Source organism: Capra hircus, chromosome 14 (genome assembly GCF_001704415.2).
Source record: "Capra hircus breed San Clemente chromosome 14, ASM170441v1, whole genome shotgun sequence".
NCBI classification, from domain to species: Eukaryota; Metazoa; Chordata; class Mammalia; order Artiodactyla; family Bovidae; genus Capra; species Capra hircus.
In genome coordinates, this window is record NC_030821.1 from 25,676,331 (window position 1) to 25,703,230 (window position 26,900).

The window sequence follows — 26,900 nt, forward strand, 5'->3', positions numbered from 1 at the left end:
ATTACATTTTTTCTGGTAAGGTCTAGTTACACATAGCTCATCAGAAACTTCATTATAGTTCAACCTAAAGGAAAAAAAGGACAGATTCAGAGGTTTCAGGACTCAGTGTTTCATACTTAGAACTGTGCTATTTGAATGATGATGCAGAAACGCAGCATTAATTTCACTAAATGAAGAGAAGATCCAGGAGAGAAGTCTGTGTAAAGCCCACCAGAATGGATTTAAGTCAAGAGTGTCTCTATTATTTAGGAGAGTTAAAACAGTGAAATTCAACTATGTCAAGTGCAGAAGAGGACACTTTGAACAAGCACCAAAGGCAGAGAATAAGAACTATGCTGAGAATATAGTGTTCTTGCAAATAATATAGTGGTTAGCAGAGCTGAGGTTACAGTCTTGGCTCCCTTACCATTGTGTGACTGTCAACAAGTCAGTAAAGCTCTCTTTGGCTCAGTATCCTCACCTTTAAAAAGGAGGTAACATCAGGCCCTATCTCAGAGTTGAGAAGAGTCAGAGGTTTAACAGAGGCAAAGGTCTCAGCATAATATCTAAGAAAAGAATGTGAACTATTATAAGTGTAAAAACTTGCCAAGGATAGTTTAAGATGTCATATGGAAGGAAGCTCAAATAAGGTATCAGGATACTGTGTGTATGGGTATATGTGTATATATTTTAATTATATATCCTATACATTCATATCAGAGAAGGCAATGGCACCCCACTCCAGTACTCTTGCCTGGAAAATCCATGGACAGAGGAGCCTGTTAGGCTGCAGTCCATGGGGTCGCTAAGAGTCGGGCACGACTGAGTGACTTCACTTTGACTTTTCACCTTCATGCATTGGAGAAGGAAATGGCACCCCACTCCAGTGTTCCTGCCTGGAGAATCCCAGGGACGGGGGACCCTGGTGGGCTGCCGTCTATGGGGTCGCACAGAGTCGGACACAACTGAAGCGACTTAGCAGCAGCAGCAGCAGCAGACATTCATATAAATTTTAACTATATACCTGTGAGTATATATGTATATATATGTACTACTCAAATGAAAGGCATTATCCAAAGACCAAACATAGTATATCCTTACTCTTGTTTAGGTCATATAGCTAAACACACTGAATATGATCATTTGTTGAGTATTGACATGGAAAGTCATCTACTTCAAACATTCAGAGCCAGGGTTTAGGAAAATTAAGATCTAAATGTAATTTTGAATTTGGTGGGGGGGGGAAGTTACATCCTCTTTGTGCCCTAGTTAGTCCCTTCACCGCCAGATATGAGGAGAAAATATCTGACTTACCTATATCAGAGTATCAAGTTAAAGATCAGAACATAAGAAAAGGTTAAAAGATACCACATGAAATCTGTATTACATTCTAGAGCCAAATAAACCTAACCTTCAGCAGATTGCTTCAAATATTCAGCATCCCTTTGTAAGCACTATAAAGATGTTCAGTTTATGAAGTGCATTAAAGATGGCATGGCCTTTGGAGTAGTGACAGGATGGGAAAAAATCTTGCCCTGACAGCAATTTTAATCCTCAAATTGCAGTTTGGTAGAATGAATGGATTCAGTCCAAAAATGTATACACTGTTTTTTCAGATAACTACAGAATTCTGTTTTATATGCCAAAGTATGTTGTTAGTTGCTCAGTTGCATCTGACTCTTTGCAACCCCATGAAACTGTAGCCTGCCAGGCTCCTCTGTCCATGGAATTCTCCAGGTAAGAATACTGGAGTGGGTTGCCACTTCCTCCTCCAGGGGATCTTCTCAACCCAAGTCTCCTGCATTGCAGGCAGATTCTTTACCAGCTGAGCCACAGGTGAAGCCCAATATCAGAATTGAAGCCTTATTTCAATTTCAGAGTATATATATGTTGTCAAAAATTGTTTTCTCCTGATTTAAAGTGTTACAACACTTCTTTTGAAAAATCCTCAAATTTGTAAAATATGTTGCTGGTACCTTCACTGCAACATCTGACTATTTAAAAATTATATCTTGCCCACCCACACAAAGAAATCTGAAGAAACATTGAGCCTTGTGTAAAATCATGTGGTCAAATAATAAGGAACTATAAAAGTGTTGGCTTCATTTCTCATATGTTCAAGTGATGGATACTTGAAATAACTCTCAAAACAATGGGAATACAAGGCTAGGTGTTTAAAGGGCTTTTTTTTTCCCATTTAAAGAATATGAAAGAAAGGGATAACTACCTCAAAATAAAATAGAAAAGGAATGTGATAACAGTGAAAGAAGTTTCAAAAATTATAAACCAAGTTAATATCTCTTTTCAGATTTTAAATTCCTGCCAGTAGCCAGTCTCTCATGTAGGTTACTCCTGTGCTTTTCTTTTTTTGGTACCTTGTTGCCCTTTTATATTAAGGTGGAACCAAAGCAGTTTAATAAATTTCAGACCTGAGACTTAGTTGAACTCTTCCAAATGTTGGAAAATGCAGACCTCTCCACCCAACTAAATGGAAAAGCATATGTAAGTTAGTATATGCCTTGCACGCCACTCAACCTCCATCCAAGGAAAATAGGAAGAATCTCTCAATTCCTTCACACTCCGAAAAGGTAAAAGCCTTTCACCTTTTCCTGTGAAAGGCCAGACAGTGGGTATTCCAGGTGTGGTGGGCCCTACAGTCTCTGTCTAAACATGATTAGATTAGATGCTTAAACATGACTGTTTTCCAATAAAACTTTATTCATGAACCCCAAACCTTACAGTATCATTTTCATGTGTCATAAAATACCATTTTTCTGACTTTCTCCAACCAATAAAAAAATCTGAAAATTATTCTCACCTTAAGGGTCCTACCAAAAAGGTGACAGGCCTGATTTTGCTGCTGGTCATATGATGCTGACTATGAAAGCTAGAAAATGATGGAAATTCATGGGCACATTAGAAAGGGGAAAAAAATAATAAGAATTTCATTCTTAAAACACCAAATGAAAGCACTTAAGCTTAGAGAGAGATAGAGATGTCTTATACACATGGGCTGTGTAACACAAATACAGTATCAAACAAATATAAGGGTGCTATAATTTAGTTATTTCAGCATGGGACAATATTACTTCTATGTTCAACACACTATATTGATAAATTTAAAAGGATGACTACTTATCAGTTTGCAACTGGTCAAAATTCCACCCTATTTTTTATAAGCTTTTACTTTCTCAATTATGTGTGGCATTCATTTGTCAGTGAAGGGGTTGACTGAAGAGGAAGAAAAAGAATACTTTTACAAAACAAGATTTTGGCTAAAACCTGCCTCGTGTTTGCATCTAGTGATATGATCTGATATATTTACCCAGCTCTGTTTGTGAAGGTAGCTTTGTCACATCTGCTAACTCGTTTGATGATAAAAGTAGATTCGGTCTTTGCTCTGCCATGCGGTGGCAGCCAACCCTGAGGCTTGTCAGTGGACTAACCTTGCTCTGTAAGTAGGAATAATACTACCACCATCATAGGATTGTTGAGAACAAATGAAAGAATGTACTGGAAAGCACTTTAAAAATGAAAGTGCAAAAGAGGTGCCATACACAAAGGGAAATAGTGCAAGGTAGCATCTGTCTTTAACAGAGAATGGTATTATTGGACTTGGGTGTATCCTGAAATAATAGGCTCATTCGAGAGAGCTGCAAAACCCACAAGAAAATTAAATGTAAGCTTGAAAAAGAGCTCTTCTGCTACTATAGTATTGAAAATCACATAGCTGTGTTTGCCACAGAGAGGAAGCTCTTAGAATATCTATTTGATGTAATCTTTCTTCCAGATCAAATAGCAAGAAAGAGCACCCTTTGAGTTTTCTCTAGAGGTTATCTGATACAATTAAGGCAGAGTCTTTCTTGCTACAAGTAGTCACAGCATGGCTACCCTAGGTCGGCATAGTAAACATCTGCAGCGTGAAGGTGAATAACCATAACTGGAGTTGTTAACAGTCTCTCTAATCTGGCCTACATCTTAAATCCTTGATGGTTTGAGCATACTAGTATTTCAGATCACAACGATCAAACTAAGATTGTTTGACTGCAGCTACCTGAGGACTTCTGTGATCTTTAAAAAACACAAGTTAGTCATGTCATTTTCTTGCTTTAAAATTTTTCAGTGGCTCTCCTTCACTCCTGGAATCAGTTCAAACCTTCAGTTTTCAAACACAAGATCCTTCTTGCTAGACATACCATCTATTAATACTACTTTCATTCATCACCCTGTGTACCTTTCACCCTAGCCATAAAGTTTCCTCAAAACCCCTCAAGTCTCCCAGCACCAAGATACCCATGATGGTAATTCTTCTCATAATTGTTAATAACTATGTTCACTATAATCACCCTATTAAATGGAGAGCCCCGAAGAAGACAGAGCATGTCTTATTCTACTCAGTATTCACAGGGCATGGGTGCTTGACACAACAGATGATGACAGATGTATCTGCTGAATGACTAACAAATTTAACACTGAATCTCTTTCAGGTTAGAATCAACACTGAAGCAGAATCCGCCTCATAAATTTCATGATTTTGTTACAAACAAAAATACTTAAATAATAAAGAGCTCCATTTCCAAATTAGGCATCAATTTATTACAAACTACACTGAAGCGCCTATGTTTCATTTTTTGTCTTTAAGAAATAAACGTATGCATATTCATGTAAACCAAAAAGATAAGGTTTGAAAGGAGAGACTGAACACAGCAGAAAGTAGACTTAAAATACATATAAAGTCACAGAGAAATCAATATTAGAGAAGTGAACGGCCAATACCAGGTAGTACTCCATTACCAAGTTTTTTATAGATATTTATGAGAATTATTATGAATTAGAAGTTTGTTATTAGAGTTATAAATTAGAAGGTTACTATGAACTAGAAGGTTATTATTTCAGAGTGGGTTACACAATTTGTCTAAGTTTGCAAAGCTACAAACTTACTGCAAAAGCCCAATCAGAGCCCAGGAGTTCCTTGTAATACAGTGTTCTTTTAAAGTGATTTTCCCCAAATTGATTTCTTCTAGAAAAACCAAATGCCTTGCAATTGTTAATGGGATTTAAAACATTTAAACTGACCATTCATTTAAAAAAAAACAGTCAAAGAAACTCTGATATCTCTCTATAATACTCAGGTTTGTAACTGTGCATAACAGTTTTATCTATATTACATGGTTTATTTTTAAGGAACAGTATAATGGAAAGAATATTCCATTGGAGTCAGTATCTCAGACACTGAGGCCACTCTGCTACTGACAAATTGTGTGACTTTAGGGAAACACTTCCTTCATAAGCCTCAATATGCACATTTGTGGGGGTTGGGGGGTGAAGGGGGAGAGGGAACAGAATCAATTAGGTTTCTTCCAGATCTATGTGTAGTTTTTAATTAGTTTAAAGGAATTTCTACATGCTTGCCAGAGGCCTTGTAGGGTTGTGGACACACACAGATTACTCAGTGAAAGTTTATTAATTGAATAAAACATCTCCTTTAAGAACTATTAGAAATATGCTGTTATTACCTGCTTTCCTCACCACAGTGCAATAAGCTATTGCTTATCTTTATCTGAACTTTGTTTACAGAATGAAAAGATAGGAAATGTCTTCACAGTATACCCAATTAAAGAAAAAAAGATTAAAAAAATAAAAAAAATTACTCATAGCTAACAACATATTCAGTGGTGAAAAGGTGAAAGCATTTCTTCTCAAGATCAGAAACAAGACAAAGGTATCTATTCTTGCCACCTTTATTCAACATAGTTTTGTAAACCCTAACCACAACAATCAGAGAAGAAAAAAATAAAAGAAACCCAAACTGGAAAAGAAGTAAAACTGTCATTATTGAGCAGATGACATGATACTATACATAGAAAATTCCTAGAGATGCTACCAGAAAACTACTAAAGTTCATCAATGAATTTGGTAAAGTCACAGGATACAAAGTGAATACACAGAATCTGTTGAATTTCTATAAACTAACAAGAGGGATTTCCGAAGGCATTCAGAATCCCAGCATGTTAGAGTTAACTTTTCATAGACTCCCCTGGTTTTTATAGGTAAGGACACTGGAGCTCACAATATGAGGCTCATCAGTTGTCAAAGAGTAAAGCTATAATACCTGATCCATCTCCATTCTTGTGCCAGCTGTAGACAAGGCTAACAGAAGGCCCCCTCTCTACCTGGGTAGTCAGCATGATCCTGCTTTTCTGCCAGTTAACACTCCCCTGCTCTTCCGTTTAAAGTCTGGTCCAAAATAAAAGTTTACAATGCTTCTGCTGCTGCTGCTGCTGCTAAGTCGTTTCAGTCGTGTCCGACTCTGTGCAACCCCATAGATGGCAGCCCACCAGGCTCCCCCGTCCCTGGGATTCTCCAGGCAAGAATACTGGAGTGGGTTGCCATTTCCTTCTCCAATGCTTCTACTAGCGCAGTAAAAGTGAAGGTGTTAGTTGCTCAGTCATGTCCCGCTCTTTGTGACCCCATGCCAGTCTCCTCTATACATAGAATTCTCCAGGCAAGAGTACTGGAGTGGGTTGCCATTTCCTTTTCCAGGGGATCTTCCTGATGCAGGGATCAAACCTGGGTCTCCCACATTGCAGGCAGATTCTTTACTGTCTGAGTCCCTAGAAGAAGCTACTTTAAATCAGAATCTTTTGTCAGAAACTCTGTCCACAAAATCAAAGCATATGGGAATTAGATTCCTAGATAGCAAAACACAATTATAAATTTGAATACCATATATGCCAGAATACATACACTACTGGAATCGTAGAGAGTTAGGAAGAGGCAATTATGACAAAGTGGGGGAGGCAGAGAAGGGAGCCAGCATAGTCAGGAGCATTGAAAGCCTGATCTGAAAGTCAGTGTATTACACCATGGTCAACTTAGTAGAATCCACAATCAGATATATGATCATTTATTTTAATACCCTGATGGATTAATGAGGGATGTGGGGAAGAATACTCATCACAATATCCTTATGTGTTTATGCATATTAAAATGTGTCTTTTACTAAGTGCAAAGCCTGCTCTTCCATAATCAGTGACAGAGACAACATAATTATTATACTGTAGCAGGGATTCCCAAGGCCAGCCACAGCAGCATGACCTGGAAACTCATTGAAAAGGCAAGTTCTAGGGCACCACGTCCAATCTGCCTAAGCAGAAAATCTAGGGGAGGACTCTGCAACCCCTGTTTTTATAGGTGATTCTGATGTACATTTCAGTTTAAGAATCACCTCACTTAACTCCTTGCTGCCCCTAGAGAAAATTCAAACAAGTAAACTGCTTGCCCACCTTATGGATCCTCCATCCTCATCTTCCAGGATTCCATTCTCAAACTTTCTCCGGCTCTCAGCGGACTCCCGCTGGGAATGCCCTTTTTCCTCTTGCTCTTACTCACCCTACTCCTCCTCTGGGATCATTTCAGACGATACACTCTCCACAAAATCTTAAGACTTACCCACCTCCAGGTGCATGTTAACTGATGTCCATGGGTTCCCTGAGCACCCAGGGCATCCCTATCAAGGTTCTTACCACATCGTATTCCCTTGCATTTTTTTCCTAAAAACACACATTGCCCTTGTATAGTGTATATAAGGTAAGCATCAAGTGTGTGCTACATTTGCACACTTTATTACGTAGCCTAAACCAACTCCAGAATTACAGTATGCCCTCTTTCCTCACCAGATAAATACATACTATTAGCACTAGAAAAATTACTCAAGTCCTTCCCTTATTATTATGCTTCCTTGACTCTAGCACAGCCTCTACTCCAAAATAATTAGACTATGAGAGACTCCTGTGTATCCCTAATCCATTTGCTAGTTTGCTGAAGATCAAACCCAAAGCAAAACAACTCTAACACAATAGTTGATATAGGACATTTCTGTTTCATTTAAGTATATCAGAATTTCAGTCCCTAAATTTGAATATTATTTTTAGTTGGAGCTATATCACTTATCACCTCCAGATTTCACATCAAGGTCTCATTACTGGCCCTTTCATACCTCATGCTCATGCATGTCCTCTGAATTCCTCCTAGCTCTTCACTACTGATCTAGCCACCAAGGCTAGATGGTGGCAGGAGAGAATATACCTAAGTCACACAATTTCCAGAGCTTTTCATGACTGATCTCATCTAACCACTGACTTATTCCTTTTCTGTGGCTAAGTTTGCCACCCCATGGACTGTAGTCCGCCAGGCTCTCTGTCCATGGGAGTCCCCAAGCAAGAGTACTGGAGAGGGTTGCCATTACCTATTCCAGGGGATTTTCCACATTCAGTGATCGAACTCGGGTTGCCTGCATTGCAGGCGGATTCTTTACCACTGTCCCACCTGGGAAGACTTCCTTTCTCTATCCTCTGTTACCTTACACACCAACCCTACTGTCTGTGTGCCTCAGCAGCACTTTAGGTAATGCTAAAGTAGTAGTATATTCCTTCTGTCTAATTCTGTCCATTTCACATGTGCGGCCCAATTGTATATCCAGTCAATTTGTAAGTATTTTCCAAATAAAGATTTTAACTTTATTGCTCCTATAATCCCACAAACTGAGGTTACAACAGCATATCTGCTAGAGGTCTGCATCTTCACAGATCACTGAACAATTATAAAGCCTTTATGGTACTCAAAGTAATATCTATATCCCCTTATTTACAGTTCAGTTATCCAGATTTGATAAAATATTCTAACCATATTTCTGTTAATTCTAAATACCTTGACCTTTTTTTTCAAATGCATCATTACACTGTATGATTCAAGAATGGCAGGAGTTTCCAAAATGGCTGAAACTTGACAATGTAGTAATTTTCTAAAAATAGCTAAATGCTGAGCAGCCTGTGGCACAGATCATGAATTTATTGCCAAATTCAGACTTAAATTGAAGAAAGTAGGGAAAACCACTAGACCATTCAGGTATGACCTCAATCAAATCCCTTACGATTATACAGTGGAAGTGACAAATATATTCAAGGGATTAGATCTGATAGAGTGCCTGAAGAACTATGGGCGGAAGTTCATGACATTGTACAGGAGCAGTGATCAAGACCATCCCCAAGAAAAATAAATGCAAAAAGGCAAAATGGTTGTCTGAGTAGGCCTTATAAATAGCTGAGAAAAGAAGAGACTGGATAGGAAAAGGAGAAAAGGAAAGATATACCCATTTGAATGCAGAGTTCCAAAGAATAGCAAGGAGAGATAAGAAAGCCTTCCTCAGTGATCAATGCAAAGAAATAGAGGAAAACAATAGAATGGGAAAGACTAGAGATCTCTTCAGGAAAATTAGAGATACCAAGGGAATATTTCATGCAAAGATGAGCAAAATAAAGGACAGAAACAGCATGAACCTAACAGAAGCACAAGATATTAAGAAGAGGTGGCAAGAATACACAGAAGAACTATACAAAATAGATCTTCATGACCCAGATAATCATGATGGTGTGATCACTCACCTAGAGCCAGACATCCTGGAATGTGAAGTCAAGTGGGCCTTAGAAAGCATCACTACGAACAAAGCTAGTGGAGGTGATCGAATTCCAGTTGAGCTGTTTCAAACCCTAAAAGATGATGCTGTAAAAGTGCTATACTCAATATGCCAGCAAATTTGGAAAACTCAGCAGTGGCCACAGGACTGGAAAAGGTCAGTATTCATTCCAATTCCAAAGAAAGGCAATGCCAAAGAATGCTCAAACTATTGCACAATTGCACTCATCTCACACACTAGCAAAGTAATGCTAAAAATTCTCCAAGCCATGCTTCAACAGTACGTGAACCATAAAATTCCAGACGTTCAAGCTTGATTTAGAAAAGGCAGAGGAACCAGAGATCAAATTGCCAACATCTGCTGGATCATCAAAAAAGCAAGAGAATTAAAAAAAAAAAAAAACACCTACTTCTGCTTTATTGGTTATTCGAAAGCCTTATACTGTGCAGATCACAACAAACTGTGGGAAATGCTTAAAGAGACAGGAATACGAGACCACCTTACCTGTCTCCTGAGAAATCTGTATTCAGGTCAAGAAGCAACAGTTAGAACTGGACATGGAACAACAGACTGGTTCCAAATTGGGAAAGGTGTACGTCAAGGCTGTATATTGTCACCCTGCTTATTTAACTTACATGCAGAGTACATCGTGCAAAATCTGGGCTGGACAAAGCACAAGCTGGAATCAAGATTGCCAGAAGAACTATCAATAACCTCAGATATGGAGATGACACCACCCTTATGGCAGAAAGTAAAGAAGAACTAAAGAGCCTCTTGATGAAAGTGAAAGAGGACAGTGAAAAAGTTGGCTTAAAGCTCAACATTCAGAAAACTAAGATCATGGCATCCGGTCCCATCACTTCATGGGAAATAGACGGGGAAACAGTGGAAACAGTGAAAGACTTTATTTTCTTGGGCTTCAAAATCACTGTAAATGGTGACTGAAACCATGAAATTAAAAGATGCTTGCTTCTTGGAAGAAAAGTTATGACCAACCTAGACAGCATATTAAAAAGCAGAGACATTCCTTTGCCAACAAAGGTCTATAAACAGTCAAACCTATGGTTTTTGACTGTATGGATGTGAGAGTCGGACTATAAAGAAAGCTGAGCACCAAAGAATTGATATTTTTGAACTGTAGTGTTGGAGAAGACTCTTGAGAGTCCCTTGGACTGCAAGGAGATCCAACCAGTCCATACTAAAGGAAATCAACCCTGAATATTCATTGGAAGGACTGATGCTGAAGCTGAAACTCCAATACTTTGGCCGCCTGATGCAAAGAACTGACTCTTTGGAAAAGACCCTGAGGTTGGGAACACTTTAAGGCAGGAGGAGAAGGGGACAACAGAGGGTAAGGTGGTTGGATGGCATCATTGACTTGATGGACATGAGTTTGAGCAAGCTCCAGGAGTTGGTGGTGGACAGAGAAGCCTGGCATGCTGCAGTCAACTGAACTGAACTGAAATGCTGACCTTAGGGTTACTCAATTAAGGGATGGAGATCAGCCCTGGGATTTCTTTGGAAGGAATGATGTTAAAGCTGAAACTCCAGTACTTGGCCACCTCATGTGAGGAGCTGACTCATTGGAAAAGACTCTGATGCTGGGAGGGATTGGGGGCAGGAGGAGAAGGGGACAACAGCGGATCAGATGGCTGGACGGCATCACAGACTCGATGGACGTGAATCTGAGTGAACTCTGGGAGTTGGTGATGGACATAGAGGCCTGACGTGCTGCGATTCACGGGGTCACAAAGAGTCTGACGTGACTGAGTGACTGAACTGAACTGATACATTCAAAATTACCTGTTTTTTAAACTTGTGTCTTCATTTTAGAAACAAACTATAGCATTCTCCCAGCCCATAACACATTTTTCACAAAGCATCAAAACAAGGACAGAATCATAAAATATAACAGTGAAAAAAAAGTAGCCAGTTCACTGGATACAGAAGTATGAAATCTCAATTCTGTAATTTTTTGTTTGCAAATGATTTTGTTAAAACATACTGTCCCTGGCAATACAAGCATGTATATTATGTTCTTATACATAAAAAAATGTACTAGTCCATTTTCTTTCACTTTGGTGCATTTTTGATCCCCTTCCTTGCACATTAATAAAAATCTTGACTGATATGAGGTAGATAGATTCTTTATAGACTGCTGATTAAACAACTGTTCTGTTCAAGGCTATTCCTCACTTAGGTTTTAGATCCTAAATTCTTCTGTCTCTTAAGTGATCTTGTTTTCCTTACTCATCCCTTTCTCCATTTCAACTGGCTAGATTCTGTTCAAACCTCCCTCCACATCCCACCACCCCCAACACACACACCTTCTACTTATCATCAGAGTGTCTTTTCTACAAGCTTAGTGGTGAGGGGAAAGAGAAAGTGTCCTATAATCGTGGCTCCTCCCTAAGACTCCATGTCCTCTCTGAAACCATAGTAATCAGGATAGCACTCCAACAATAACAGTGAAACAACCTCCACCAAGGTCAACAACTCTTGTTTAAACAGCACGATTTTGGCATTGACCCCTTGATACTTTAAGTCTCCCTACCTGCTTCTGGGACATCATTCTCTAATTTTCCATTTTCCTGGTATTTCTGTCATAGCCTCAACTACAGGCTTTGCTTTGCTTGCTGTAAGAGGTCCACATTCTTCAGGCTTCAATCCTCAGAACTCTTTCTCTCTGTTGATATTGTTTTCTTCTTGTCAATAATTCAGTTCTTTCTCCTTTGACAGCTCCAGCCCCTGACATCCAAATGCTTATTGGGCATCCTCCCCAGGATGTCTCATCCTTTTTCTCAACCTCCTGCTGCTGCTAAGTCGCTTTAGTCATGTCCGACTCTGTGCGACCCATAGATGGCAGCCCACCAGGCTCTGCCGTCCGTGGGATTCTCCAGGCGAGAACACTGGAGTGGGTTGCCATTTCCTTCTCCAAGCTCAAAGTGCCTCAAATCAACCATTCTCCACCACCATCTTTCTCTCAAGCAGATATGCTCCTCTTCTTATACTGTGTACCTTGATGACTGCAGCCGTGAAATTAAAAGATGCTTACTCCTTGGAAGGAAAGTTGTGACCAACCTAGATAGTATATTAAGAGCAGAAACATTACTTTGCCAACAAAGGTCCATCTATTCAGTTCAGTTCAGTCACTCAGTCGAGTCCAACTCTTGTGACCCTATGAATCGTAGCATGCCAGGCCTCCCTGTCCATCACCATCTCCCAGATTTCAAACTTATATCCATTGAGTCGGTGATGCCATCCAGCATCTCATCCTCTGTTGTCCCCTTTTCCTCCTGCTGCCAATCCCTCCCAGCATCAGAGTCTTATCCAATAAGTCAACTCTTCACATGAGGTGGCCAAAGTACTGGAGTTTCAGCTTTAGCATTATTCCTTCCAAAGAACACGCCATCTAGTCAAGGCTATGGTTTTTCCAGTAGTCATGTATGGATGTGAGAGTTGGACTGTGGAGAAAGCTGAGCACCAAAGAACTGATGCTTTTGAACTGTTGTGTTGGAAAAGACTTGAGAGTCCCTTGGACTGCAAGGAGATCCAACCAGTCCATTCTAAAGGAGATCAATCCTGGGTGTTCTTTGGAAGGAATGATGCTAAAGCTGAAAGCTATACTTTGGCCACCTCACATGAAGAGTTGACTCATTGGAAAAGACTCTGGTGCTGAGAGGGATCGGGGGCAGGAGGAGAAGGGGATGAGGGAGGATGAGATGGCTGGATGGCATCACCAACTCAATGGACGTGAGTTTGAGTGAACTGCGGGAGTTTGTGATGGACAGCGAGGCCTGGCGTGCTGCAATTCATGGGGTCACAAAGAGCTGGACATGAGTGAGTGACTAAACTGAACTGATGAATTTTACTCTCCAGCTCTCAAGTCAGAGTCCTAAGAGTAATCTTAATTTCTCCCTTCACCTTTGGCCAACACCCTCCAATTGATTAACAAGTCCTATTGATTCTTCCTCAATATCTCTCTCCACTCCTCCACTTCCACTATAATTGACTTAGGTCATTTATTCATTCAGTCTATTTACTAAACACCCACAATATGTCAAACACAATTATACATAACATGACCTTGAACAATACAGACTAAAAATCCCCTCCTTCTTGGAACTTACATACTAGCGGGAGAGGTGAATATAGCAGATAAGTAAAATATACACTGTGTTAGTTACCCATAAGTGCTAAGGAAGGAAGGGAGGGAAAGAATGACTGAAAGAGGGAGCAAAGAAGAGTGGAAGGGATAAAAAAAGGAAATATTGCAATCAGTTCAGTTCAGTTACTACGTCGTGTCCGACTCTTTGCGACCCCATGAATCGCAGCACGCCAGGCCTCCCTGTCCATCACCATCTCCCAGAGTTCACTCACACTCACGTCCATCAAGTCCGTGATGCCATCCAGCCATCTCATCCTCCCTCATCCCCTTCTCCTCCTGCCCCCAATCCCTCCCAGCATCAGAGTCTTTTCCAATAAGTCAACTCTTCACATGAGGTGGCCAAAGTACTGGAGTTTCAGCTTTAGCATCATTCCTTCCAAAGAAATCCCAGGGCTGATCTCCTTCAGAATGGACTGGCTGGATATCCTTGCAGTCCAAGGGACTCTCAAGAGTCTTCTCCAACACCACACTTCAAAAGCATCAACTCTTCAGTGCTCAGCCTTCTTCACAGTCCAACTCTCACATCCATACATGACCACTGGAAAAACCATAGCCTTGACTAGATGGACCTTAGTCGGCAAAGTAATGTCTCTGCTTTTGAATATGCTCTCTAGGTTGGTCATAACTTTCCTTCCAAGGAGCAGGCGTCTTTTCATTTCATGGGTGCAGTCACCATCTGCAGTGATTTGGGAGCCCCCCAAAATAAAGTCTGACACTGTTTCCACTGTTTCCCCATCTATTTCCCATGAAGTGATGGGACCAGATGCCATGATCTTCATTTTCTGAATGTTGAGCTTTAAGCCAACTTTTTCACTCTCCACTTTCATCAAGAGGCTTTTCAGTTCCTCCTCACTTTCTGCCATAAGGGTGGTGTCATCTGCATATCTGAGGTGATTGATATTTCTCCCGCCAATCTTGATTCCAGCTTGTGTTTCTTCCAGTCCAGCGTTTCTCATGATGTACTCTGCATATAAGTTAAATAAGCAGGGTGACAATATACAGCCTTGACGTATTCCTCTTCCTATTTGGAACCAGTCTATTGTTCCATGTCCAGTTCTAACTGTTGCTTCCTGACCTGCATACAGATTTCTCAAGAGGCAGATCAGGTGCTCTGGTATCCCTTTCAGAATTTTCCACAGTTTATTGTGATCCACACAGTCAAAGGCTTTGGCATAGTCAATAAAGCAGAAATAGATGATTTCTGGAACTCTCTTGCTTTTTCCATGATGCAGCAGACGTTGGCAATTTGATCTCTGGTTCATCTGCCTTTTCTAAATCAAGCTTGAACATCTGGAAGTTCACAGTTCACATATTGCTGAAGCCTGGCTTGGAGAATTTGAGCATTACTTTACTAGCTTGTGAGATGAGTGCAATTGTGCAGTAGTTTGAGCATTCTTTGGCATTGGCTTTCTTTGGGATTGAAATGAAAACTGATCTTTTCCAGTCCTGTGGCCACTGCTGAGTGTTCCAAATTTGCTGGCATATTGAGTGCAGCACTTTCACAGCAACATCTTTGAGGATTTGAAATAACTCAATAGGAATTCGATCACCTACACTAGCTTTGTTCGTAGTGATGCTTTCTAAGGCCCACTTGACTTCACATTCCAGGATGTCTGGCTCTAGATGAGTGATCACACCATCATGATTATCTGGGTTGTGAAGATATTTTTTGTACAGTTCTGCCGTGTATTCTTGCCACCTCTTCTTAATATCTTCTGCTTCCGTTAGGTCCATACCATTTCTGTCCTTTATCGAGCCCATCTTTGCATGAAATGTTCCCTTGGTCTCTCTGATTTTTTTGAAGAGATCTCTAGTCTTTCCCATTCTGTTGTTTTCCTCTATTTCTTTGCATTGATCGCTCATGAAGGCTCTCTTATCTCTTCTTGCTATTCTTTGGAACTCTGCATTCAGATGCTGATATCTTTCCTTTTCTCCTTTGCTTTTCACCTCTCTTCTTCTCACAGCTATTTGTAAGGCCTCCTCAGACAGCCATTTTGCTTTTTTGCATTTCTTTTCCATGGGGATGGTCTTGATCCCTGTCTCCCATACAATGTCATGAGCCTCATTCCATAGTTCATCAGGCACTCTATCTATCAGCTCTAGGCCCTTAAATCTATTTCTCACTTCCACTGTGTAACCATAAGGGATTTGATTTAGGTCATACCTGAGTGGTCTAGCAGTTTTCCCTACTTTCTTCAATTTGAGTCTGAATTTGGTAATAAGGAGTTCATGATCTGAGCCACAGTCAGCTCCTGGTCTTGTTTTTGTTGACTGTATAGAGCTTCTCCATCTTTGGCTGCAAAGAATATAATCAGTCTGACTCTGGTGTTGACCATCTGGTGATGTCCATGTGTAGAGTCTTCTCTTGTGTTGTTGGAAGAGGGTGTTTGCTATGACCAGTGCATTTTCTTGGCAAAACTCTATTAGTCTTTGCCCTGCTTCATTCCGCATTCCAAGGCCAAATTTGCCTGTTACTCCAGGTGTTTCTTGACTTCCTACTTTTGCATTCCAGTCCCCTATAATGAAAAGGACATCTGTTTTGGGTGTTAGTTCTAAAAGGTCTTGTAGGTCTTCATAGAACCATTCAACTTCAGCTTCTTCAGCATTACTCATTGGGGCATAGACTTGGATATTACAATAGAGAAGGTTAAATTTTATATAGATTGGCCAGGGAGAGTCTAACAAGGATGCAGCTGATTTGTTTGTTTGTTTGTTTTTAACCCAGATGCTTGATCTTGCTACCTTCATTGCAGACTCTCCTCTAGCCCATTTTCCAACTGAAAGAAAAATATTTCCCCAAATCATAACCTTATCATTCCCTTACTTGTCATGCTTCATTAACGGCTTGTGGCTTTTAGGCTATTTCTACTACCTAAATTTAGCACATAAGGTCTGCACTGACCTAGCCCTCACCAACCTAACTAGCACCATTTCTGGTTTTACAGTAGAAATGTACTCAACCACCTGCATCTTACTTCAAAATGAATGATTTTTTTTGGGGGGTGCAACTCCATACCTTTCCATGTATTTTCCCCCTTTTTTTCTTCCTATAATACTTAATCCTAATAATTCTGAAAACATATACAGTCTTTATAAGTGGCATCTCCTTCATTGCTGAAATCCACCCCAAACATTAGAAAGTGTATTTTACTCAGTTGGTAACCTCATCCATAAATTAGAAACACCATAACCTACTTTCCACATTTATTTGAAAGGTAAAATGAGAAAAAGTACATCTAATAGCATAGTTGGCACAGGACGGAAGCTAAATAGTTAGCAGCCTCTACCACATAATACGCTTTATTAACTCTCTGTCTCTCCACCAGACCAGGCTTTCTCAACCTCACAAGTACTGATATTTTGGGCCCGGTAATTCTTTGTTGCAGGAGGCTGCCCTATGCACTGCAGAGCACTGAGTGGTGCCCATGGCCTCTGCCCACTAGATGCCAGGAGCACTGTCATATCCAAAATGTCCCCAGACACTACTAAAATGTTCTCTAGTGGGCAAAAATCATCCCTGGTAGACAATCACTGCACTACACCGTAAACAACTCGAAGGACAGAAACTAATTATTACCCATTATTTTGTCTCTAGGTATCTAGGATTGAAGTCAGCACACAGTAGGTGTTCAATAAATGCATATCTCTAGCACCATAGATTAATTTTACCTATTTTTTGAAAAGCATGTAAATGTACATATTATTTTATAGCCTCTTTCATTCAATGTCAGATTATGGGATGTATTTATGATGCTTATGTTGCAGTTCATCTCCAGTTCTCCATATACTTTTTTAGACACTATTGTTTGGACACTTGAGTTGTTTCCAATTTGTAGCTAGTATAATTAGTGTTGTCATGAATAAGCTTTTGCATGGTTTTCGTTACAAGGCAGGATACCAGTTTTGTTGAAGGAGGAGAAAGGGGAGTAATTGGTAAGGATACAATGAGGCTTCTTGGGAGTGCTGTTAACATTTATTCTCGAGTAGTGGTACCATATGTGTGTCCACTTTGTGGTAATTCATGGAATGCTCCATTTATGATCTGTGAACTTATCATTCTCTTTTACACTTCATTTGAAGTTTTTATTTATATTACTAAGGAAACAGTTGTGCAAATAGATGGAAAAAGAAGGCCAATGATTCTGGCAAATATTCTACAATGCCAATATTTATGTGAAAAATAAATGTTTACCTTCATTTGTATCATCAGTTCAGTTCAGCCGCTCAGTCGTGTCTGACTCTTTGCGACCCCACGAAACGCAGCACAGCAGGCCTCCCTGTCCATCACCAACTCCCGGAGTCCACCCAAACCCATGTCCATCGAGTTGGTGATGCCATCCAACCATCTCATCCTCTGTCATCCCCTTCTCCTGCCCTCAATCTTTCCCAGCATCAGGGTCTTTTCCAATGAGTCAGCTCTTTGCATCAGGTGGCCAAAGTATTGGAGTTTCAGCTTCAACATCAGTCCTTCCAATGAATACCCAGGACTGATCTCCTTTAGGATGGACTAATTGGATCTCCTTGCAGTCCAAGGGACTCTCAAGAGTCTTCTCCAACACCACAGTTCAAAGCATCAATTCTTCTGTGCTCAGCTTTCTTTATAGTCCAAATCACACATCCATACATGAGTGCTGGAAAAACCATAGCCTTGACTAGACGGACCTTTGTTGGCAAAGTAATATCTCTGCTTTTTAATATGCTATCTAGGTTGGTCATAACTTTCCTTCCAAGTAGTAAGCATCTTTTAATTTCATGGCTGCCATCACCATCTGCAGTGATTTTGGAGCCCAGAAAAATAAAGTCAGCCACTGTTTCCCCATCTATTTGCCATGAAGTGATGGGACCGGATGCCATGATCTTAGTTTTCTGAATGTTGAGCATTTGTATCACAGAAAAGCATATTAAAAGAAAAAAGTGTTTTATAATTTTTGTCGTTAGTACCCATTGTTGGTGAGAAGCAAGGGAAAATGTCTGCTATAAGTAAATATGTAAACAGGCACAACTTTGCCAGAAGACCATTTGGCAATATATATGAAAAAAAATCTTTGAAATTTGCATTATGCTTGTATCTCAATTATATATCAATAAAGCTGGGAAAATGTGCTATGTTTAAAAGTTTATCTTATGAAAATAAATCAGAAAAATGCATAATACTACATATGTGTGTATAAACAGAAGAATCTATATACAAGGAAATTCTTCATATAACTGCTTATGATGGTAAAAACTGAAAGCAAATTTTCAATAGATGATTAGCTAGATATATTATTGTCATCTATTAAGTAGAAAACACGCACTCATATTTAATGACAAGGAAAAATGTTCATAACGCATCAAGTAAAAACAAATTACAAGACAGGATGAAACATATGTAAGGAAAGAAAGACATAAATATGCACAGAAACAAAATGTCAAGAAAAGAAGCCAGAATATTAGTCAGCCAGGACTTTTGGACTCTGTGGGAGAGGGAGAGGGTGGGATGATTTGGGAGAATGGCATTGAAACATGTATACTATCATGTAAGAAACGAATTGCCAGTCTATGTTCAATACAGGTTACAGGATGCTTGGGGCTGGTGCACGGGCAAGATCCAGAGAGATGATATGGGGTGGGAGGGGGGCTCAGGATTGGGAACTCATGTACACCCGTGGCGGATTCATGTCAATGTATGGCAAAACCAATACAGTATTGTAGAGCAAAATAAAGTAAAAATAAAATTTTAAAAAGAAAAAAAAAAGAAAAGAACAAAATAATGCCACTTGCAGTAACACGGAAGGCCCTAGAGATTGTCATACTGACTGAAGTCAGACTCAGAAAGACAAATATCATATGATATAGCTTATATGTGGAAACTTAGAAAAGGGTACAAATGAAGTGAGTTACAAACCAGAAGGAGAGTCACAGATGTAGAGAACAAATCCATGGTTACCAGGGGATAAGTAGGGGGGAGGAATAAATTCGGAGATTAGGATCAACATATACACACTACTATATGTAAAATAGATAACTAATAAGAACCTGCTCATAGCATAGGACACTGTTCTCAAAACTGTAATGGCCTATATATGGCAAAAGAATCTAAATAAATAGAGTGGAGTGTATCATCCTCTGTATAAAATATAAATAGCATGCAACATATGCCAAGTACCTATGAAAAAGAGCCAATATTACTAAGAACAAACCATGGTCATCTGGAGTCATATACTGAGAATTAAGAAATAATCTTCCACTTTCACTTTGCTTCACAGGAGCCTTGTTAATAAGCACTTCCTGCTTGTACCAAATAAGTAATGATTTCTAGGTCAGTAAATTGCAACATTGATTGCATTCACTTACAATAAGTATAACCATGGCAAACCCATTTTCACATGGAGATTCTCTTTCTAAGGCTGATTTACAGTCACTGCTCTCCTCCCTGTTTCTGAGAAAAGGGGTCACCTTAGCCAAAATGTATGTGTTAACCCCTGTCTCAGAGTGTCTCTCTAAGGAAGACCCTGTTGATAGCCTGAGATATTGCTGAATGACTACCCATTCCAGTTTGCCTGAGACAGTCCTGGTTTATGCCTCGTGTCCCTGCATAGTTGTTAAGAGCAGCCACTTTCAGTCCCCAGTGTCCCAGATGGAGCAAAACATTAATGGCCACCCTCCTGTCCATACCCAGTGTATAGAATGCTAAGCATAGAACGTGGAATAAACGCCGAGCCACCTGAACTCTTGTCTCATCTTCCCTGTACACTGTTCGTCTAGAATAAGCACCCGCACAGAACATTCATGGGCTCAGATCCCCACCGCCACCACAGAGGTGGTCGAAAGCAATCTGAACGGGAATCCATTTCAAGTTGGCCCCACTCTCCTATGGGTGGTTCAAAAACTATGAGAATACACATTATTAGCTACCTCAAATCATACACTTTAAGGATAAGGTACATATTTGAAAAATTTGATCTATGTATTGATACTTTGGGGGAGCTATGTCTGTCTAGTTATTAATCCAAATAATTCTATGAAATGGAAGTATCAATACATGCAAATTTCCTGTAATACTATATATTTCTAACTGTGCTAATGGCAAAACTATTCAGCCAATCACCTTAGCCAGAAACCCTATGATCAAATTTGATTCTCTCTGCACTCTGTGAAATTAGTTAGTTACTAAGTCTCATTGATTCTAAATCTCTGAAATTCACTGCCCACAAACTTCTCATCAAAACAAGATTTCACATCTTCAATTGTTACAGTAGGCTTCTCCAACTCATCTCCTGCACTTCTGCAAGAATTATCTTAAATAAAGCAATTGCTCTAGTTCACAGCCTGTTCAAAACCCTCAGATAACATCCAGACTTCTTAACGTGGCACTCAAGAACTTTATTATTTGCACTCAAGCCTCCTTTTTCATCCTCAATTCCAACCATACCTCACACAAAGCACATACTACTCAGTGGTTCTTCTCCAGGGGTGGTACTGCTCCCCTAGGAGGTGTTGGGAAATGTCTGGGGATGACTTTTATTCTCATGGTGATTTGGAGGAATGAAGATTATTTAAGGAGCAGAGACTAAGCATGCTCAATGACCAGCAGTGCAGGACTTGTGCCTTGTCAAGATGCCAATAGCACCATAAATGAGACTTCTCATTGCCCAAACACATTATTTTTTCAAACGTGTTGTTTCTTCCTCCCAGATTCCATTTAATCTTCCTCTATTAGTTGTGCCTCCTTCCAAAATAACATTGTCCTTGGACGATAAAACTCAAACACTCTTCTTACCTAAAGACCTCAGCTGATTTAATAGTCATGCACAATGTGTTAGAGGTAATTAAGTTACTCCCATAAAACATTGGTTGCCTGCTGATCTAGTGCTTAGTACATTGAATTATGATTAAACTTCTTACCCATCTGTCATTTCACTCCATGTTCCCCTTCTCCTTACCCATTCTATCCTCTAAAATTTGAGCTGTTTTAAAAAGAGGATGTTCCTTTGTTCTTGCATTTTTTTAACTCCAATTTCTACCATCTACCTAGAAGTTTAGAATCATGCTATAATGATAAATGATTTTTGAATTTAAAAATTGTACTTGCATTCCTATCCATAGAATGACATTGCCTAATGACCTTTTTGTAGTTGCTAAACTTAAAATACTTTGAAGTAAACTAAATATTTTCATTACATCTTTTACCAGTAATGGTGCTTTAAATTAATGTATTAAATTACAGGTTAGACTAATTCAGGTATTACAAACTTAAGTATAAGAGGAAAAAGAAGCCTCAGATACTGTGGTAAAACTCAAGAGGATGTTCCCAGTATAAAGGTATTTAAAGTCCTTTATTTTTTGATAAGTGCTAAGCAAGTATGTCTTACAGAGATCTGCTTACCATGTTTGTGTCCAAGACACATGTTATGAAAAAGTACTTAGGTAATCTTAAAAGTGTATGCACAATGTTCATGGTTGTTTAGTCACTGAGTATTGTCCACCTCTTTTACGACCCCATGAACTGTAGCCTGCCAGGCTCCTCTGTCCATGGAATTGTCCAGGCAAGAATACTGGAGTGGGTTGCCATTTCCTTCTCCAGGGAATCTTCCCAACCCAGGGATCTAACTCATGTCTCCTGCTTTGCCAGGTGGATTCTCTACCACTGAGCCACCAGGGAAGCCCCATGGACAATACATTTCTATTCAAAAGATAAAGTAAAAGTGTTCTTTATTGCACCCCACTCATTTTTAAGTTTAAGCTTAAACTATTTCTATAGTACATTAAAAACATACTTAATCAAAATTTTCAACTTTTAACTCCCCCTAAGTTGCATAAGCTGTAAAATAGGGTGGACAAAAGTCAACTGCTTACTTGCACATCTGTTCATATCTGGGGCTCGATGTCCATAGTACCCGGATGGGCAGGAATGCAGACATTCTCCGTACTGGCGCATGCCTTCTCTTCGAAGAAAGAAGAATAACTTCTGTTGACATCGGCTGCACCCATTGTCCTTTGAACAAGACAAGCAACCCTTGCAAATGGGATTTGATACATAACCAGCTGTAAAAGAAAATAGAATACATGCTTAAATATGAATACAGTCAGACTCTGGTCAGCACAACATGCTGGAAAGACAAGTATCTCTTTTCGTTTTGCTCTAATCACATAGAAATGCTAAACAAAATAACCTTTGCCATTTAGAAAAAACGAAAAGATTAAAACACAACCGAACTTAGCAACAAAGAGGAAACCCAGAGGCAGACTTGAGGCTGAAAGCTCAAACTAAATGGCTGGAGATGTTGAAGCAGACAGAGGCAGACCTCATGTTAGGGTCCTGAGCCCAAACCAAGAAAACATGCGTGGCAAGTCACATTGCTGTAAACACGAAACTAACAGTATTGTGAGAACTATACTTCAATGTAAATAAGTAAAGAAGTGTGCATGTAAAGAGCTAACATTTGTTTCTGTGTAGAGTGGAGTCATGAAGGCTGTTTGTCCACGAAACGAGTATTAGAAGCCCCACCTCCAACTGGCCAGAGAAAACGTTTCCAACCCTGCATTAGGGGGCATACAGGAGGAGAGAAAAATATAACCCATGAGAAATAACTACACCAAATCTACGAGACATCCGAGTGTGGGATCCAAGTTCAAATCATCAATGTAGTATGGGGTTTCTAAGTCAAGAGGTTAGATCCAGGAATATCCATAAAGAAAAAAAAAAGTATAAAATGACCCTACAGAAATTTTCTGCAACCCTGACACCTGGGACTTAAGGAAAACCACCTTAACATCAAAATGAACAAATTTCATGTGCAGGCAAACCCCCACGAGGAACAATCAGTCTGAGTCAAAGATTTCATACCTAAAGAATAAGAAAGAACAATATGAAAATAACCTTAAAATGAGTATCTTTAGCATATTGGAAGGGATGGAATGACTAGAAATCACGTGCAAGAAGAAACAGTATCATAAAATACGCAAATGAGAAAGAAATTAAAACTCTTTATGGACAAGTTGAATGGCAGACTGGGAGAGGGACTTAGCTAGAAAAGTTTTAAAGAACTGTACCACAAAAGGTAAGAAACGTAAGAAAAAAAATAGCATCTGAAATATATAAACCTCATGAAGTTCATTACAGTTAGTGACAAAAAGGATAATTAAAAGAATGCATTCTGTTTCTAGTCTTGGTATAAAATTAAAAAATGATACAACCTGAAATCCCAGTATAATTTCTAACATATGAAAAATTCATGTAACTTTTAGTTATCCTTATACCAAGCAAGGTCATAAATACAACAAGATATATAAGGCCACACTGACTTCATTTTACTGAGTTAGCCCACAAAAGTCTTAAGAAGGAATAGAAAATTCATCAATTATTGAAACTTTCCACTTTGAGACTACAATCCTATTTGCCCTACATATAATCTTTATTGCATAAGAAATAAACATTCAGTATTCAGACTAGCAGCAATACCACGAAGTATGCTGTATACCACACCCATCCTTTACTTAAAATGTTTCAGTATCCAATATATTTACCTCTACTTGGAGCAGTTCTTCTTAGGTTTCAGTTCCACAAACACTCTCTCCCCACTTCTCCTGGGTTCCCTGATTGTTCTTACAGTCTCTCCTCCAGAGAGATCGCCAAAACAAGGGCTTAACCTAACATTTCAGAGGAGTCAAAAAAGAACTAAGGTACTCAGGATCAGAAACCAAGGCCAAGATAACCCTTTGCATTGGCCACTGAGGTCTGCTTCTTCCCATCTATTCTAGGACTTTGTTCTATCAACTGTTCAACTGCTTTTATCTACATAGCGAATCTATTTTATGGACTTTTTCTTGCTTGCAAGCCTATCTATGCTTCCCAACTAATTTCTTATTTACCACTTATTTTCTTTAACCTGCAATTGTGGAGCAAAAAAGAATCAAATCAAATGGAAAGTCACTTTCTCATATAGAATTCTTAATAAAATCATAAACTTTTCAGATACCCCTTTATATATGTACACTTATACAACAGTTATAATATGTAACTGGGATTTTTCATAACTGTGATCAGACTTTACATGAAGTATGATAACTTGCTCAAATTTCATCACGTTGTGAGCATCCTCTCCTACCAATGAACCAGACCAATATCACTCATGTTTCTTGGAAGGGTCAGTTTTATCTGTAGCCTCTACACACCAACACCATTCATTCAAGTATGCCCAACACTGTTTTTATGAAGACCAGAACCAGTTTTCAGAGCCTCGATTCAAGACCTCATCCTCAGTCACTGGTCCTCCCAGCTCCTGTGTCTGGGTCATTACTGAAAGTTTTCTTCCTCTTCTAGCTCCCAGGATAATGTCTTCTGAAGATGTAGTCTGAACCCTTACTCTTGTGATTTCCACTAATCTTCTTATAGGTCAGCCCCTTGCTACCTCTAGCTTAGACACCCTAACCACCCTACCCTCTGCCCCACCTATCTTTCTCTACTTCTCTCTCCATTCTACTGTAGGGTCAGTTTTTCTGCTTCTATTCTCATCATAAGATTTCTATTATGTCTTACTCTCATGAAATAATCACAATTTATAAAGCGTTTTCACTTAGCTGACTGGAAATAAAAAGTGAAAGTGAATGTATTAGTTGCTCAGTCATGTCTGACTCTGGACTGTAGCCCGCCAGGCTCTTCTATCCATGGAATTCTCCAAGCAAGAATAATAGAGTGGGTAGCCTTTCCCTTCTCCAAGGAATCTTCCCGATCCAGGGATCAAACCCAGATGTCCTGTATTGCAGATGGATTCTTTACCATCTGAGCCATCAGTGAAGCCCCTGGAAATAAGCCTAGACTATTTACAATTTTCCCAGATGCCTCTGAAGAGGTTTTATTCTAAGATTTTGTTATTATTGTTCAGAGCAGGGTGTAAGGAATCAATATATATTTCAAAAACTGGAACACAGACTAACTTCCATGCAAGAAGGAGGTAAAGACAGAGTAGGGTGGGTAGGGTGTAGAACATGAGCAAAGGGAACAGAATCAGAAAGACTCAGCAGCTCTATGATGGATGAAATGACTTTGGCAGAGGAAGTGGTGACTGGGGAGAACCCAGCTCATTTAATTTTCAGGGCTGTCTAAGAACATAACCCACCTTAAGCAGAAAGACCCTTATGGCATGGTATTTGGATATGTAATTTATGACTCTCAAGACTCTCTTGTGGGGGGAAAAAAAAAAGCCTTTAAGTAGGAACAACCAGGAGACTAAGGCAAAGACAGGAGCTGCTGGCTAGAGCTCAGCAAAAGGCAGCCCCACATCACAGAGCGCTCTGCAGTAGTTCACTGGTGCCTTTTGCTCTGCAACTTAACTACAAATATGAACATGTAATATCAAGGTTATCCATATCCCAAACAGCTTCAGAAGTAAAAAGAGAATTTGGAAGATTTACAAAGGTAGCAAAATAGTTTAAGGAGAAGGTTCTCTGGACCACAGTCATCACAAAGTAAAAGTGAAGCTATACTTAAAGTTCAAAAGTTAAACACAGAGCTATCACTATAAATCACACTCCATAGTAAGAAGGATGGAGAAAAGAGAATTACAGAGCTAAGAGAATCATTATAAATTAAAGGCTTTTTGTTTTGTTTTATGTATCAGAAGTCAACTTTCATCTTGACCACAAAGATTTCAGAGTCAACAAAGTGTACTCCACATTTTTAAAAAGGTTTTCTTAAAATCAGTAAATGCATTGCTTTATTTACTTGAACCTTAACTGACAATGAAAATGAAGTAGGGAATACTTACCTGAGTCTGTATCTTAGATATCATTATAACCTTACATAAGAGGAATCCTCTTAAAACAAAAGTGATGTGAGCCACACCCAGCCGTGAGTGCTCTCTCTTCCCTTGCCCCAACCTTCAGCAGTGCTCCTCAAAGCTGAAGGATAAGAACACATGTAATTTTTGCAGTTTGAAGCTTCATGGCCCAAACCTCAAACACATTTTTGGGTTTAATTAACCACTGTCCAGTGTCAACTATCCTGGTCTCCTCTATGTTGTAAATCAGCAGCTAAATTCAACAAGAACTGTTTCATCCATTATATGGTGACTATACCAATCTCTGGGCTTCCCTAGTAGCTCAGATGGTAAAGCATCTATCTGCCTGCAATGCAGGAGGCCTGGGTTCAATCCCTGGGTTGGTAAGATCCCCTGGAGGAGGATGTGGCAACCCACTCCAGTACTCTTGCCTGGAGAATTCCATGGACAGAGGAGCCTGGCAGGCTATAGTCCATGGGGTCGCAAAGAGTCAGACGTGACTGAGCGACTAACACAC

General features: G+C 39.6%; 1 protein-coding gene across 1 annotated transcript in view; it reads right to left on the bottom strand.

The window, feature by feature from the left end:
* The window catches only part of RSPO2 (R-spondin 2), a 178,772-nt gene that overhangs the window by 68,309 nt on the left and 83,563 nt on the right, over positions 1-26,900 (bottom strand). Inside the window, exon 3 of the mRNA XM_005689159.3 lies at positions 22,461-22,649. Within this exon, the coding sequence (XP_005689216.1) occupies positions 22,461-22,649 (189 nt within the window). The remainder of the gene's footprint in view (positions 1-22,460; positions 22,650-26,900) is intronic.